Source organism: Carassius auratus, unplaced genomic scaffold (assembly GCF_003368295.1).
Source record: "Carassius auratus strain Wakin unplaced genomic scaffold, ASM336829v1 scaf_tig00215830, whole genome shotgun sequence".
NCBI classification, from domain to species: Eukaryota; Metazoa; Chordata; class Actinopteri; order Cypriniformes; family Cyprinidae; genus Carassius; species Carassius auratus.
Genome location: NW_020528263.1, coordinates 3023 through 19405, shown reverse-complemented (window position 1 = coordinate 19405; position 16383 = coordinate 3023). Strand labels below are relative to the sequence as shown.

Here is a 16383-nt window from a genome sequence, read left to right as displayed (position 1 = left end):
ACAACAGGAAGCATAGATAGAAAAACAAGTGGTTTTTACAGATGCTACAATGCACTTGCTCTTTCCAGCATGGTTCAAGACTGTGATTCATTCTCTTGGACTGTCTGTGGACTGTGGTGCATATGTTTGTGCTGAGCATCCGAGTGCTATTCAGTAGAAGATTTTGGATCGATATTTTTTCAAGTTGATGTAAAGAACCACCAACACAGTCTCCATTGTTTTGAAGCGTACATGAAAGCAGTGTTCCAACCTCCAGCTGTGTTTTATTATTTTCCGGCATCCGATGTGTACTTTGAATTGCAGCCTGAGCAGGAAATTTTACCTTTTTTGCTGTGTCTGTGTCTGACATAAAAATACACTCCCACTATCTCTTTATACACACATATACTGAACCCAGACACGTTTGATAAGCAATGTTTTTTCCTGTATTGTGGTCTTATCGCTTCATTATTGCCTGCAGTCAGTCCAATATATACTCCCTAAACTTGAAAGCCAGTCTGTCCGTCTGCAGGTGTTCCACTGTGGCCACTGTCAAGATTCACAACCAGATATCCAAAAATTTATATTCCATTTCGTGGACAGGTGGTAATTTCATTGCATTTCTATCCACGGGATTGCATTTATGAGGAATTTCTGTGCTCTGTACTGTCCCTATAACCTAAAGGGATAGTTCATCCAATTTTTTTTATTCTGTCATCATTTACTCACCCACATGTGTAACTTTTTTCCTTATGTGTAACATAAAAGAAGATATTTTTATGTTTTTTGTCTATAGAGTAGAAGTCAATGGTAACCATAAAATATTAGGTTACCAAAGTTCTTCAGAATAACCTCTTTTTTTTCTACAGAAGAAAGAAATACAAGGTGAATAAATGATGACAGGATTGTGATGGTCGGGGGGACTATCCTTTTAATATCGTGCCATTCCATGTGTGTGTAATGCAGATTGTTCCCACTTACCCCAGTTGTGCTGCACCTGTTCTCTATTTTGGTATCAAAGATGCAAGAATTGTTACTCTGACAGATGCCTCCACATGAGTCTTTAGCTGGTGCACAATTATTTTATCAATCTGGAGCTCATAAATCACAGAATCTCATATCTGGGCTATCAGAATCTGATAGCGCTTTAATTCGATTCTTAAAATGTTCACATATTACTTCTGACAAAAATGATGGTTGCACTTTATTTTACAGTACGTGTACTAACATGTACTTATAGTGTACTTACAGTGTATTTATCTAAGAAAATTCTGGTAATACAAGGTAACTACATGGGGTAGGGTTAGGTTTAGGGGTAGGTTCAGGGTTAGTACCTAGTTATTACATAGTTATTGTAATTACCATAATAAGTACATAGTATGTACATGAGGAACAGGACTGTAAAAAAAAGTGCTACAAAATGATTATTAAAATGTATTAACATTTCTTTTGAAATTCTTATTATTATTATTATTATTATTATTATTAAATACTGTATATTATTTGTTTTTAATAATACTGTAAAACATTGTATACATTTGCTGTATTATTTTATTATTGTTACTGTGTGTGTGTGTATTATAGCAGTATTACTTTCAAAACATTATTTTGAAGATTCAAAACTTTAAAAGCAAAGTTTTCTTTTTACATTGCTACAGGAAGCAGAAATTCTCATTTAAAAAAAAAAAAAAGTATCATTAATTCTCAAAGGAAAATGGTTGAGCTTATGATTTTTGTATGTACACCAAGAAGATTTGTATATTTTCATCACAGTCATTTTTTCTTTTGTGTTTTTGTTTTCTGCAGGCAGTGGAAACGAATCTAGCATCCAAAGATAGTCACTGGGTGTATGCCAATGAGGTAAGCACATATTCATAATAAGTTTCATTACTCATTCTTATCTGTTTCAGAAATGAGGGATCGACCTGGAAACTGTCAGTAGTCAGATCCTGAAAACAGACCAAATTCAGTTTACAGTGTTTGATATGTGGCACATCTCTCATTCAGTTTATAATGTGCTGTCACCATGCTAGAGCAAAGCTGACAGTGGATTATTGCACTGGCATGACTGTAAGCCACAGTTTTGCTCTCCTTATTTCTCTTCCTCCCTCCCTCACTCTGTTGATGGACGAAGTGGAAGCAAGACCAAATGAGAGTCTGGCCCTACAAAGAACCAGTGAGAGCTGTGCATAGAAATCTAGCATAATAAGAACTGAGTGCAGTACTCGGCAGTGTTCATTTTGTTTACGAAGACGAAATATTTTAAAGACATTTTTTCTGTGATGAAGATGAGACGTTGACAAGCTAAAACTAATATCTGATGATAAAAACTATCACCAAATTAATGCCGCATCTTCGATAACAAGATGTGAGATGGGACTATAATGTTATTTGAGGAATTGTCTTTCGAAATGTGAGTCCCTGTCATTGGACTGCAGTTGGATTAGGGGTGTTCACATATCTTTCAGTAGGCTATGGCAGCCGCAGTGGATGGAAAGACTATCAAAATGCGAACTAGAGATCTGAAACAATGGCATTAGCACCCGAGACCTTGTCTCAGCCTCAGACGTCATGCCATGGACCGTTGTCTGAACGTCTGATGCATATGGCACACAAAAGTGGAAACACTTCAGGAGTGTCGAAGTCATCATTGGATTGGTTGAATTCTACAGGATTTCTGCGAGACGTGTGTGTCGTGTTCTTAAACGTGCTGCTTGGAAACATAGATACCGTGGCACCAAACCCCCTCACGAAAGAAGAAAGCCTAGTGTTTACAAAAGATATATATATATAAAAAAAACCTGATTCTCAATTTATCCAAAATCTTGCAGCTCTAGTTTACACGTTGTTTATTGCTGCATATAATTCATTAAAATATAGGTTTAATTTCATAAAGTTGATTTCAAAATGCACATACATTTTTTGCAGTTTGTGTTTTTCGGTTAAATAAAAGTTTTCCCTATATATTTCAGAATTGAGGATTTCTTCAAAAAAGTCAAAAAAAAATGGTGTAAAGGTAAAAAAAAAAAAAAAAAGTTAAGAGTCAGCTGTCAGCACAATTAGAAATAAGATACCAGCACTATACTACACTCAGCAAAATATTTTATAATTATCATTATCTATAAAATCCCAGAAGTCACAGAGATATAATTTTTTGTCAATATTGCAAACCCTTAATTTTCTTTCTTTATTTTGATGTGCTACCCCAAGATTTGCTTTGGCCTCATCTTGCCACCCCTATTAACATTTTCTGGGGGCACCACTGGTCACATTGCTGTGATTCTTCTGTTTACCCCTTATTCTGAATTAAAGCTGAGTAATTTTCTTGTCCCTCAACACACACATGAAGGTCACCACAACACCAATGAACACAAATTAAAGGGTTAGTATGACTCACCCTGAAGTCATCCTAGGTGTATATGACTTTAGTCTTTCAGACAAATTCAGCTGTAGTTATTTAAAAAATTGTCTTTGATCTTTCAAGGCACTTGATGCAACTTAGCAGGTGTTGCACTCCATCGGTCCATGAGAAGTTTAATAAAAAGCTCATCCATTAAAAAAATCACACGGCTCCAGGGAGTGGGTGAACAAAGCCCTTCTGTAGCGAATCAATCAGTTTTTGTAAGAAAAATATCCATATTCAAAACGTAATAATCACTCTAATCTATCTTACGCTCACTGTTGTAAAACTGAAGCAGCTGCGCATGCATATCCATGTAATTCTCATGAAAACCAACGTTTGTTAACAGGAGCAAAGGAAGCAAAGTTTCCTTACTGTAGCAAAGAAAAACCAGTCTCCTGCTGGCTTATATTGAAATCCTCTGAAATTCTTCTGTACAAATCCTTGTTTTGTACTTCTAATTAGTGACCGTTGTTTTGCTTTGATCTCTCCACTGGGTTTCCATGTTAGTCACTTCTTTCCCCCGGACCTGCTTCATTTACAACTGTGAGCACAAGCTAGATTAAAGGGATTATTACGTTTTGAATATGGATTTTTTTCTTAGAAAAACGCATCAATTTGCTACAGGAGGCCTTTGTTCAACCCCCGGAGCTGCGTGAGACACTTTTTTTTTATGGGATGAGATTTTTATGGAACTTCTCATGAACCGATGGAGTACAACACCCGCTAAACTGCATCAAATGGCTTGAAAGATCAAAGACAATTTTTTTAAATAACTCCAGCTGAATTCGTCTGACAGAAGAAAGTCATATAAACCTAGGATGACTTCAGGGCGAGTAATTTATGACTTAATTTTATTTTCATCCATCAAGGTCATGGCAGAACGCCTAGTGTAGTTCATTCATTTAAGAACAAAAAAGTCCAGTTGCAAATGATTAACACAACAAGAGTGCTAAATAAACAATTTTACTGGAAATAAATGAAATAAAATATTCAGAGAAGACATATTAAATATCTCTGCTATCCCTTTAATGTCATTTATGTCGTTTCATTAAGCCTATAGTCTCCTGTACAGATGTGTCTTCAGTTATATTCAGGGTTCTGACCTTTAATAGATGTCAGAATATTCTCTTACTTTCACAAGTCTTTGAAGTTTAATTAAATGACAGGCTTCATGCAGCATGTTCAGGGATTCAAACATCTGCGGTGATTTAATTACAGACAGGGACATCAGAAATCCTGACTATACTTAACACCTTGATCAGTTGATCAGTAAAAAGCTTTATATATATATTCATGAATAAATGAATAATTAATACCTTCACCAGGGACAGGTATCAGAGATCAATTAATGGGTGGGCTGGCCTGTTTTGATTTAATGTGTTTGGAGGTTGCTTATGAACTCCCAGCATTCAACACTGTAAGTTGTCTCAGCACTGTGAACTCAGCATATTCTCCTACTACCTTATTTATTTATTTAATAAATAAAATAAAAAATTAAAACGCCAACGTTTAGACTGCTGCCAAGATTATAGAAAGATATTTTTTAAGATCACAGTAATTATAAGGACCGAATATACTCCATTTATAAAGGTCAGTGAATCAAAATCCCATTATTAACATTATTATCATCAAGGATGTATTAAATTCATCAAATGTGACTGTAAAGACCGCTTTCACTATTTAACAGATTTTAATATTGCCATTTATTGTACAGATTCCTTTAAGAAGTTTTCTTTTTGCAGCTAATCAAGTATTGCAGATCTTTAGAAGTGTTTTGAATGTCATGCACCATATTCTCAGAGGCACCAGTCCATCTTTGCTGTCATTATTTATTCTCCATATGTTGTACGTCACATTTCTGGACGTTACTGAGAGAGTAACTCAACTCCCTGAGGCTTGAGCTATTCCAGTGTGTTTATAAATTGCACTCAAAGACTATGAACTAAACTATATGCTTTACATTTTAAACAGACAGGCCTTCATTTTGTTTTGTTGCTTAGTAAGTCTAAAGCACTTCTGACATTTGATCGATATGTTTTGATGCTGATATTTGCTTCTACTTTGACTAGCAAGACATTTATGCTTTAGCTTTTTTGTGCATTTTAGCATAATTCTATTTATTTATTTATTTTTACCCACTGCTGTGTTTTCTTAAAATTGTTTTCTTTATTAACATTTATATCTGATTTATGCATAGTTTGTATAATTCCATGTACACTCACATAATGCATTTATTTCTTTGAGACCACAAATCATGTTCTCACGACATCCGCAAATTTATTTCAAGCCTGTTTTAATTGTTATCGTTTTCATTGTTCTGCATTTTCCAATCAATGAATTATATGTTTTTGCACCAGTTTGTTGTGTTAAGAATTATTTTAAAGTCTTTTAGTGTGTGATCCGCAGTCATTTAGTGTTTGTTTAGTGTCATTTATTGTACAAAATTGGCAAGTGTAAGATGCCTTGTGTTTTAGAATCACATGTTTATTTAGTGCATTTTAGTCTTTACATTACTAAATAATGATGTGTAATAAATTATTCAAAAACCCTCTTTGTTACATATAATTTTACCAAATATTTAGAAGGACTGTCAACAGATCGTCTCCATGGTTATCACACAATGCATGCTGATTGTAATAATGGTATGCTAGCTGGTTATTTATTTATAATATCCTTAATTATTTTAGTCTACTGGTTTTGCAGAGGTATTGAACTCTCGTAGGTCAGATAACAACCAGTTTGCGAGACCAGCAAAAGGTCCTTGCAGGGACAGTCCTCAGGGCAGCCAATGGTTTAAGATATTTGTTTGGTGGCTTTTTTCGTGCCAGTGGGTTAATATATTGGTGTTCACACTATCCCTTTATGTATGTGTTTGTGTGTGTGTCTATGAGTGTAGGAGGTTAGTGACACAGAGATCATGGAGCTTGTCCACAGCGCTCTAGGCCGGATGACAGTGATCCGGCAGATCTTCCCCCTGTGGAGAGACACCAACATCCGCTGCATGAGGAACAACCATCGCATCTCCTCGCTGCTTTGCGACCCACAGGAAGGGTACCTGCAGTCTCTTGAGGCATGTATCTAAGCAACATTTTTTTCAGAGTGCAGTGAATTCACACTCATTCATCTGAAATAGATAGACAGGTCAAGGTCAGTTCAGGTCATTAAGTGCAGTTTCAGCATCAGATGGCCTATTTTTGTGGTATAATCTATTTCAGATAAATCTGCAACCGCCACATACAAAACAAAACATACATTGGTCAGTTGCTTAAGACAGTCTCTTCCTGTCAGTGTACACCAGAATTGCTAGCTTTGCAAGAAAATGAATTATTTTGCAATGATCTGCAAAAAAAAAAAAAAAGATTGATTTAAAGCAAAAATCTCAATTCTGTGGCCTTTTGCTTAAGGTTATTTTGTATTCATAGCACATTTAAGATACACGGCAGCTGCTTTCCTGCAGGAAGACTTCATTGCACTGTGTTGGTGAGATTTACTCCAATAGTTCAAGATGGAATTTGCAGTTTAGAAGTATATGCAAGACTGCGTAATGACTTCAGTAATTATCAGGTTTATTTTCTTTGTTGTATCACTTAACTTTTCTAGAATGTTAATTCAAAACAAGGCAACAAACAACTGATTCAGATTAGCCGCCTGTGCCCTGATGCTTTTACTAGTTGACAAATTACAATGTAATTGTGAAAACATTCCCCTCCCTTACACAACATTAAAACACTGTATCTGTTTGTGGCTCTATGAAAACCTTGTTTGGGTCTTAGAATCCATTTTCCTTCTTCTTGAGCAGATGGCAAATCCATGTGTCTTTTCTCTAGGGCTCACTGTCTCAATAATTCATGAGGAAAGAGGGTTACTTACCAGCTAATGCCAAAGCAGCACCACAAAACGACAAATGAGTTCTTTACAAAAAAGGAGGAGGAGATATGCATCATGTTAGGAGCCGCAGGCATGCCTCTCATCACTCCATTGGAGCTAAGGATACAGTGCAAGTTGAAGAGTAAGAGTAATAGATTGAATCTGTGCTGTGGCAGATTGGCTGTTTTAATTAACTCAAGAGGTTGCGGCATTGTGATACTGAGCCCTCGGGCCAAGGGTCTCCATGCACCATGCTGACAGTTTACGCAATGCTGAATTAAAGCTCTGTGGGTGGCGTGCTTTTATCCGTCTAATTGATATATCAATTTTGTTGTTTTGTTTCATTCATTTAGATTTAAAGCTTGTGTCATCACAGTTGTTACATACTCAAAATGTTTACAATTAGACGTTTAGTAACATATGGACTGTCTGCTTCATAGTAGCAGTTGTTTTGTTATGGATGGATTTTTTTTCTACAATCAAATACAGTGCTAAGAAATGCTAGATGCAAGATGCAACATGCAACATCCAAGATGGAGTGTAGGGAATAAATTTAGAGTGAGGGATGCCATTCCAATTCTATGTATATATGTGTCTCATATAGCCTTAATTTTGAGTGTTTTTTATTTATTTTTTTTACATTTATCTTTTCATAGTCTTTCAAAAGTAGCTATAAATTCTGACAAAATAGTTTTTAGTAAGTAACATGAAATACTTATATACACTATTGGTTCAGAGGTTAAGAGTCAGTATGTATATATATATATATATATATATATATATATATATATATATATATATATGCATACTGTACATACTGTACATATACAAACATATGTGTGTGTGTAAGAATTAATACTTTTCCTCAGCAGGGACATATTCAATTCAGCAATATTGACAATAAAGAATACCAAAAAAGTTTAGCACAGTTTCTATAAAAAGAATCAGCAGTATAACTGTGTTCAACATTTTTAATGATAAGAAATGTTCCTTGAGCATCAAATCTACATATTAAAATTACTTTTGTCAGATCATGTGATGCTCAAGATTAGAGTAATTTGCTATCACAGATATAAATTACATTTTAAAATAAACTAAAATAAAATAGTTTTAAATTGTAATAACGTTTAACAATATAACTATTTTTACTGTATTTTGGGAGGAAAAAATGCAGCTTTGCTGATCATATGAGACTTTTGGAAACCTTTGGGAATGGTATTGTTTATTAAAAAAAATGAAAGAATGTGTTCATATTTTTTTCTTTATTTCATTCTTTGTCATTCTTCTGCACCTGCAGAGTGTTCAATGACAGGATATTTATAGAGCAGGAGAATAAATTAAAAAGCCTATGAGAAAATGGGCTGATTTAAAATCATGTCTGCCTGTGCCAGCTGAGCAACTGACATTGAGATAAGTGTGAACGCTAACAGACAGCTTCCTTATAGACCACTTTGTGGCCTAAATTGCACATCCTTAAAAGCACACCCTGATCACTCTGATATCAGCAGCTTTCACTGAGGAACACACTGATTTTAAAACATGTCATTGTTGTGTTAGGAATCATTTCATCTAGCTCACAGTCACACAGAAGCACACAGGGAAGTAAAGCCACTGATGCATTTTATTTGTTACTTAGTAGTAACTATGTGAGTCTTTCCTTTACATTGGTTAAACAGATAGCATATTTTGTTTCTCTTGCGGGCGGAAAAGACTTTGACTCATAAATCCACAGTCTTGAAAGGCTTTCAAAGCCTTGAATCCATGTCAAGGATATGTCTGACTAATTGGACATCTGGCAGGGCGTACTGAAGGCACTTCACTACTTAGGGGACAAATGAGGAGCCTCAGAGGTCGAAATTATGTGATCTTATGTCACGGGCACATTAACATTTTCTGCATTCACATAACTCTTACATGAGCAAATAGATCATGTCTCGGCTATAAACCCAGACAACCATAACCACAGTGTGAGAAAGGTTGCTGATAGGGTTGCCAACTTCAGCAGAGCAAATAAGGAATGCTCTCCATTTCTTTATATCGCATATGACACTTAAGATTTCATTAAACTATTGATGGCAAGTTGACCATGTAGTAAACTGAAATGAAACACAGTCACAGCTTTCTGCTATGCCTGTATATAGTTTTGCCTGACTGAATTAAGTGCTAAAAATGCTTTAGAGATGCTATTGCTTTGATTCTGGCTTACAACTTCACTGCATCTGTTGTAAAACTAAACCATTTTTAAATTGTGACATTACATATACAGTATAACAGTTGATCTTCTTACCCATTTTAACACTTTAAAGAAAACAACCAGACTGTACATAAATATCTCAGCATGAACAGTTACATTTTTAACTGCTTTGTATTTAGACATCTTCATTATACAGACTAAGATTTTTTTTTATTATTAATTTTACTGTGCAAAGTACAAAAACAGGGTAACACTTTAATTTTGGGGACTTTAGTTTTTGGAGACAATTCCCACTGTTTACTAAACGTGTATTAGCATGCATATTGCTAGCATATTGGCTGTTTATTGGTACTTATAAAGCACACATTAATGCCTTATTCTGCATGACCATATTTTAGATCCCTTAATCCTACCCCATACCTAAACTTAACATCTACATTACCAACTATTAATAGGAAGCAAATTAGGAGTTCAAAGCAAAAGTTATAGTTATTTGTTACTTAATAGTGATAATTGGTTCCCAAACTAAAGTGTGACCAGAATCAGTGTTAAAAAACAAATCATAGCTTTACCCAGATTTACAAAACAAGTGCAAATTAGTTTAAACCAGAAATGGTGGTAAATGAATTAAAATCATCATGAGGAATTGCGATTATCTTTTGTATATCCAAATGAAACGGATTCTTGAGCGAAAAAAAAAAAGTAGGGTGGGAATTGATTTTGTCCTTGATTTTTCCCCATTGAAATAAAAAGTAAACTCATTTCACATCTATCGTTGCCAGTTTGAATTCTATTCCAATCTTTTATCTTTTGTCACTTGAAACTGAATAAAATGCAATAAATACTAAAGCATCCAGTTCTTATTGTTGAAGATGCTAAAATACATGACAAACTGCATGTCATATTTTAAACTGAATGCCGTTCTTTCCCGTAAATAGAGAATGATTCTGTATTATCTTGACCAGTTGTCAGCCTTAGCATGGATGCAAACTGGATGAAAGGATAGAAGGCAGATAAATTCATCCCTATTTGCCTTCCTTCTTCCGCTTGAAAAGGGTAAAGGGTTTTGGAAAAAAAAGGTTTTGTTTCATCGCTCATGTGTGCAGTCTTGACTCTAGCAGGAGTGCAGCAGTCTCATCTTTCATGTAGACAGCTATTAAAGAGAGTGGATAAAGATGTAATCTTCATTGTAAAATGACGTTTTTTATTCCTCCCAGCATCCCTCACTTACATTCTTTCCTCTCACAGTCATGCATTCATTCTCTCTTCCTCTCTCTCCACATTGATCTGCTCATAAGTGTGTTGTTTTGTCAGGATCACATGTCTGAGGGGACATTGAGTTTGGCCGTGCGGCCCCCGGATTCTCGTCTCCTTGACGATAACAGTGCTGTCGTTCAGGGTGTCTTTTCTCTCTCCAGGTGTCTCTCAGCATGACAGCTGCTCTCGGCAGGAGCAGAGTCATGCAAAAATTTCCTGCAGCGCTCTTTCTTTTCTTCTTGCTCTCTGTCTCAAAGAAGGAGCGAGCAGACACATTCACACACTCAATCTGTCTTTCACAAAGTTAGAGAACAATTTTAGTACGTGGCTTCGCCATTCAGCCCTCTTAAGCTGCTGTTTTAAATGTTTTAGGCTTAGGCCGCCTACACACTTGGAGAAACTGACAGAGCTTTTGACAGACAGCAGTGCACAATATAGGTTTTGAGGAAGAGAGCCATTTTAATTAGCAATAAAGTAGTTATACGAAATGGATTTCCAAAAGTACAACAGGACCTTTAATAAGTCAGAGGATGTTTGTGCTTTTGGTTTCCTGTTGAAGTGTCAATTTCAGAACCCCATTATGATGTACCATTTACATCAAAGTCAAAGATTTGCATTGTTCTCTGATGTAAACTCTAGCATTAATGCCTTTATTAGGAATTAAGTGTGTTGACATACAACAAAACACTGAAAGCTATCATCATAAAAACTTGACAAAGCCAAGAAAACATGCTTATATGATTATTTGAAATTGTCTTTGTTTTTTGTCAATTACTAAATGGATATCCACACAAGCATTGAATAGGCTGAATAAGCTGTAATATATAAAAAAAAGGCAATTGGATTGTGCTTAAACCATTTATGATCTTTAGAAATACTGTTAGAATAGAGGGGAATGTTCATTGCAAAATGTAACTGCAGTCATCATTTACTCAGCTTTATGTTGTTCCAAACATGTATCACTCTTCTGTAATCACAATTTTTTGCAGAACTCAAAAGGAGATTTCACACTCAAGTCCGGTAGGTGGTGGATGTTCACCCTTTATGTTCGAATGCAATCAAAACCCCAGAGGCCGGTTGCACCAGCTGTATATGAGTTAAAACTTACCCTAGTTTTGACATAAATGGGCACTAAGTTACAACTTACGCACTACTAAATATTTGCACCATTACACTTAGTTGAAGTTTAACTCTACATATAAACTAAATATTTACGGAGGCGTCTGGTCAGGAGTAATGGTTCGAATAAAATAGCAGACTGAGTGAACTGCATCAATATGCTCTTCTTTTACCCGACAACCTGCAATCCTTTAGGCCTCTATGATGCTGCTGCCATTTATACTAATGAACATATTAAGAGAGAAAACAACATGTGAATAAACATACTTTGTTGTTGTTTTTTGCGTGTCTTTAACGCCCCATTTACAGTGCGCCTCTGTGCGCTGGTCCGTGTTGTTCATGTCAGATGAAATAATAAATAAATGGCATTTCTTATGTTTGTTTTTTCTTTCAGTATTTATTGATCCTTATTTATTTCAATTACAGTTTCTGAATGTTATTTACATATAAAAATAGCTTAAACGTAGACTAATTTAATAAAACTATCGTTTTTTAATGGAAACTTATTTTTACCATTAGTATTCTTGAGGCAAAATAAGTTAGAATGAAGGATAAATTAAAATTCATAGCATTTAAACAAGTTCTGCTCGCATATTTGAAGGTTTCTATTGCATGATGTATGGTAAATGTCATATTATGCGACTTTGCATTACTTTACGGGGAACAAATTGGTGCAACCAAATAATGTATAGATTTAGTTACAAACTAGCTAGTGTTTACAAAGCCTCTAGTGTGGACTTAACGTTCTAATTTAAGTAAGAACTTACGAATGGCTGGTGCAACCCTACCCAGGAGTAGCAGGTTTACATCTGTGCCACCTACTGGACTGGAGTGTGAAGAAAGTCATACATTAGGGTGAGTAAAAGATTTTTGGGAGAACTATCCCTTTAAGATGGTTAAATGACCTTATACATTGTCAGGTTTTTAAGTGTAAGATGTGCATGTAAAGTAATCACCACATTTGTTTGGTGTATATGTCTCTAGGTGTCTAGCCTGTACCTGTACGACAGTGTGCTGATGTTGGCCAATGCCTTCTACCGGAAGTTAGAGGACAGGAAATGGCACAGCATGGCTAGTCTGAACTGCATGAGGAAGTCAACCAAGCCCTGGAATGGAGGCTGGTCCATGTTAGACACAATCCAAAAGGTCTGAAGTCACTTTACAGTTCATCTTAATTTGATCTTTAGCTCACCAGGAGTGTTCAATAAAACAGGTCTGGTTTGAATTATGTATATCTTTCTAAACAGACGTTTTAATTCTAATTTTCTTAGGGGCGGATTTCTGGGCTAACTGGTTTAATGGACTTTCGAAGCAATGGAGCAAACTCTCATGTCCAGTTTGAGATCCTGGGGACAAGTTACAGTGAGACTTTTGGAAAAGATGTGAAGCGGGTGAGTGGAAATATTGTACTTGAGTGAGTGGATGTTACTTTACCAATAAATAAGAAAATGACATAAATTCAGATTATTTTAACAGCATGTTTGCACAATATGCTATGCCGAATACTGACATTTAGTGTCTCCGCTTCTTACCCGGTTAGGATTAATTCTGAAAAAAAAAAATATGTTTGAACCAGTTACTTGGTATTTGGATTAGTTTTTTTCATAGTGTACACAGCTATTTGTTATTATTTGTGAATGGTTTACAAATTAGCTTTTTTTCCTGCATAATTATGCAGTTGTGTTATCAAAAGGGGCTTAGATAACCCACCAATATCCTGCTCTATACAGTACATTGTGATTTATTTATTTTTTAATTAAGAAGAGCACTAATTCTTTTTCATAGAGGTCACATGTGGCTGGGAAAGAGCTGAGCCTATTTCTGTATTCTGGGGGCATTAGCTACTTCAAAATAAACAGACAGAAATCATGATGCACAACCAAAAATATCTGAAAGGAGAAGATAAGTGGACTGAAGTGAGGTGAGCGAGATAGATGGAAAGAGAGTACAAAGAACTGAATGATGGATCCTGCTGTGTGTTGAAATTGGAGACACTGACATTTAACATGGCCAAGATACTTTAACACACAAATACAAATAACTCATTAGATCTCACAACAACACACAAACATCAACACACGTAGTAAAAAATATACATCAGAACTGGTGAATCTATCGCTTCTGTCTCGCTCTGTCTCAAGTTCTCTTTCATCTCTCCATCTGATGCACAAGAACTCATACGCAAATGCTTGCAGGGCAGTGGAAGTGTTTTGCGACATAGTTGTGGTCATTAGCAGGGCTGCCGGGTCTATCACACACCAAACAATCTCAATCTTCTAGCCTGAATATTAGTGAGTGTGTGAGTTGAACATGACCATTCCCTCTGGCAAGAAACACGTAGCGATAATGACTACACATACACACAAACACACACATGTACAATATAGCACCCCTACTGTCCAATACACTAACAGCTAAAAACACACACATTCTGCTGTCTGTCAGCATTAATATGCATTTTTCCACTCTGATCTCTTCTTAAAAGGATGTCTCCTCCTCAAGGCTCTCTAAAGCCCACATAGAGGCACTCTGCATGTCACAGACTCTCTTCCTGCAGTTTCAGCTTTCCTCTCCCTTTCTTTCTTACAGAATATACGGTTTAATTGTGAAAGGTATTAAATGATGCATTCAATTTATTTATTTATTTCATAAGGGGAGCAATATGTGTGTTCAAATGTTCAATGTTCAATATCTATATATATTTTTATCAGATAAAGTGTTAATAAAATACAAATTAAATTAGTAATTAAATTAGTGAGAAAAAATTGTGTATTTAATTTCTGTAATCTTTTTGGGAGAAGCTCACACATTTTTATTCTACACATTTTACAGTATTTTTATATTGTAAATATATTATTACTTTTTATACTACGGGGCCGTTGAATGCTTGAATCTGATTGGCTGATTGGCTTGGTGTCGTGGCTGCATTGCCACCTCAGGTGTGTATTATTTTTCTAATAATTCAACAGGCCGTCGTCAATTATTCCTTACATATTAACTTGGATTATACGTAATTTGGTGTGGGCATTTTTTTCATAACAGTAACATATTCACACACACATATACTGTATACTCACACAAATGAGCAATCAATGTGAACTGAGCTGTTCAGATGCACCCAGAAGTTGTCCTGACAACCCAACGATTGCTATAAAGCAAGAAAACGTGTCTAGTATACTGAATGTTTGGAATGAGGAGGTTATTTTTCAGCCAGATGTCAAGAGGAATCTACCTCCATAATGAAGACGGAGATGTTATTTTCTCTCTTTCTCATTCTCGCCAAATCCATCTGTGTCATTCTCCATCTCCCTCGCTCACTTTCTTTTAATCTTCTCTTTTCATTAAATTGTCTGTTCTTTTGTGGTGTTATCCAGATTGGGAAACCAAGCATCTTTTACAAGATGGATCTGTTCCCAGTCCTGCACACCCCAGAGCAGTTTCGCTCAGCACCCTAATGTGGAGAGCAGGTGCTATGAAGAGAAAGTCCTGAAATTTTGATGAACTTTACAAGCCCTTTAGTTGATTATTGAATTAATAGTAATAGGATCAGTCCTGGTGCAAAAACACACTAGGTTAATTCAACAACTTAATGATCTTATTAAACAAGGGAGGGAGAGGGAGAGAGGGACAAAAGGGAGTGAAAATCAGACTAAGCAGGTGTTGTCATTTTGTCCTGCAAATGCTTGTAAAAAATAAGGCAAAGTGACCAGCTACACACATGATATCAGCTGGTTTTGTGTTGGTATTGCAGTGACATTAGGCAGTAACATTGTGTTTCAGTCTGTCCAAGCCAACGTAGGTGACCTCTGCACAACTGGCCGAGCAGTTCCCATGGCAATAGGTTGACCGCAGGTTGCAGGTGAATCTGGGAGAAAAAAAAGAGCTGTAATGAACCTCTGTCCACCCCTGTGAGCATTTGCTGAAATTAAACATATAGCTGACCTTATGGGTTTAAAAGGTCACACATGTCTTCGTGTGAGAAAAAAAGAGTTCAGGTCAGAAGACGGGGACAGCTATGGCAGAAACTTCATTTTGTGCTCAGTGACCTATTTTGTGTTAAATTAGATTTTTGTTTTGGAATACTCTCCTGATGGAAGATCCAGACATGGTCCATTATAAGATTTCTAACAGAGGCAGTCAGGTTTAGTTTTTTTATCTGTTGGTATCTGATTAAATGCATTATGCCATCTGAACATGACATCCAGGACCGCTGGCAGTAAAACAGGCCCACGACATTAAAGATCCAGCAGTATATTTAACCCTGGACATGGGGTACTTTTTATCTCTGTTTGTACGTAACCCATCTGGTGGGTTTGCTGCTCAAAATCTCTTTTTTTTATTTTCGTCTGACATTGAAGCCAGTGCCATTTGAAATTCCAGTTGTGTCTGATAACTGAATATGCTTTGGATTTTGGAGTTTGTTTCTGGATGAGCAAGAATAATTTTTCTTGAAACCCTACCGAACAACATGTGGTGCTGTAAGGCTCTTCAATTATTTATTTATTTATTTATTTTTAGTCTTTCTGACCCCAAGTCACAACTAATCTCTGCAGTTCTCTTGCTG

The 16383-nt window shown here is 36.0% G+C and overlaps 1 protein-coding gene across 1 annotated transcript; it reads left to right on the top strand.

Annotated features, from left to right (window-relative positions):
* The first annotated feature begins 1791 nt into the window (after positions 1 to 1791).
* On the top strand, positions 1792 to 15274 carry LOC113095997 (glutamate receptor ionotropic, delta-1-like). Its single transcript, XM_026261372.1, has 5 exons — positions 1792 to 1839; positions 6279 to 6452; positions 12804 to 12965; positions 13091 to 13210; positions 15194 to 15274. Exons 2-5 carry the CDS (start codon positions 6300 to 6302, stop codon positions 15272 to 15274), a joined length of 516 nt encoding a protein of 171 aa, XP_026117157.1. The 5' UTR covers positions 1792 to 1839; positions 6279 to 6299.
* Positions 15275 to 16383: the final 1109 nt, after the last annotated feature.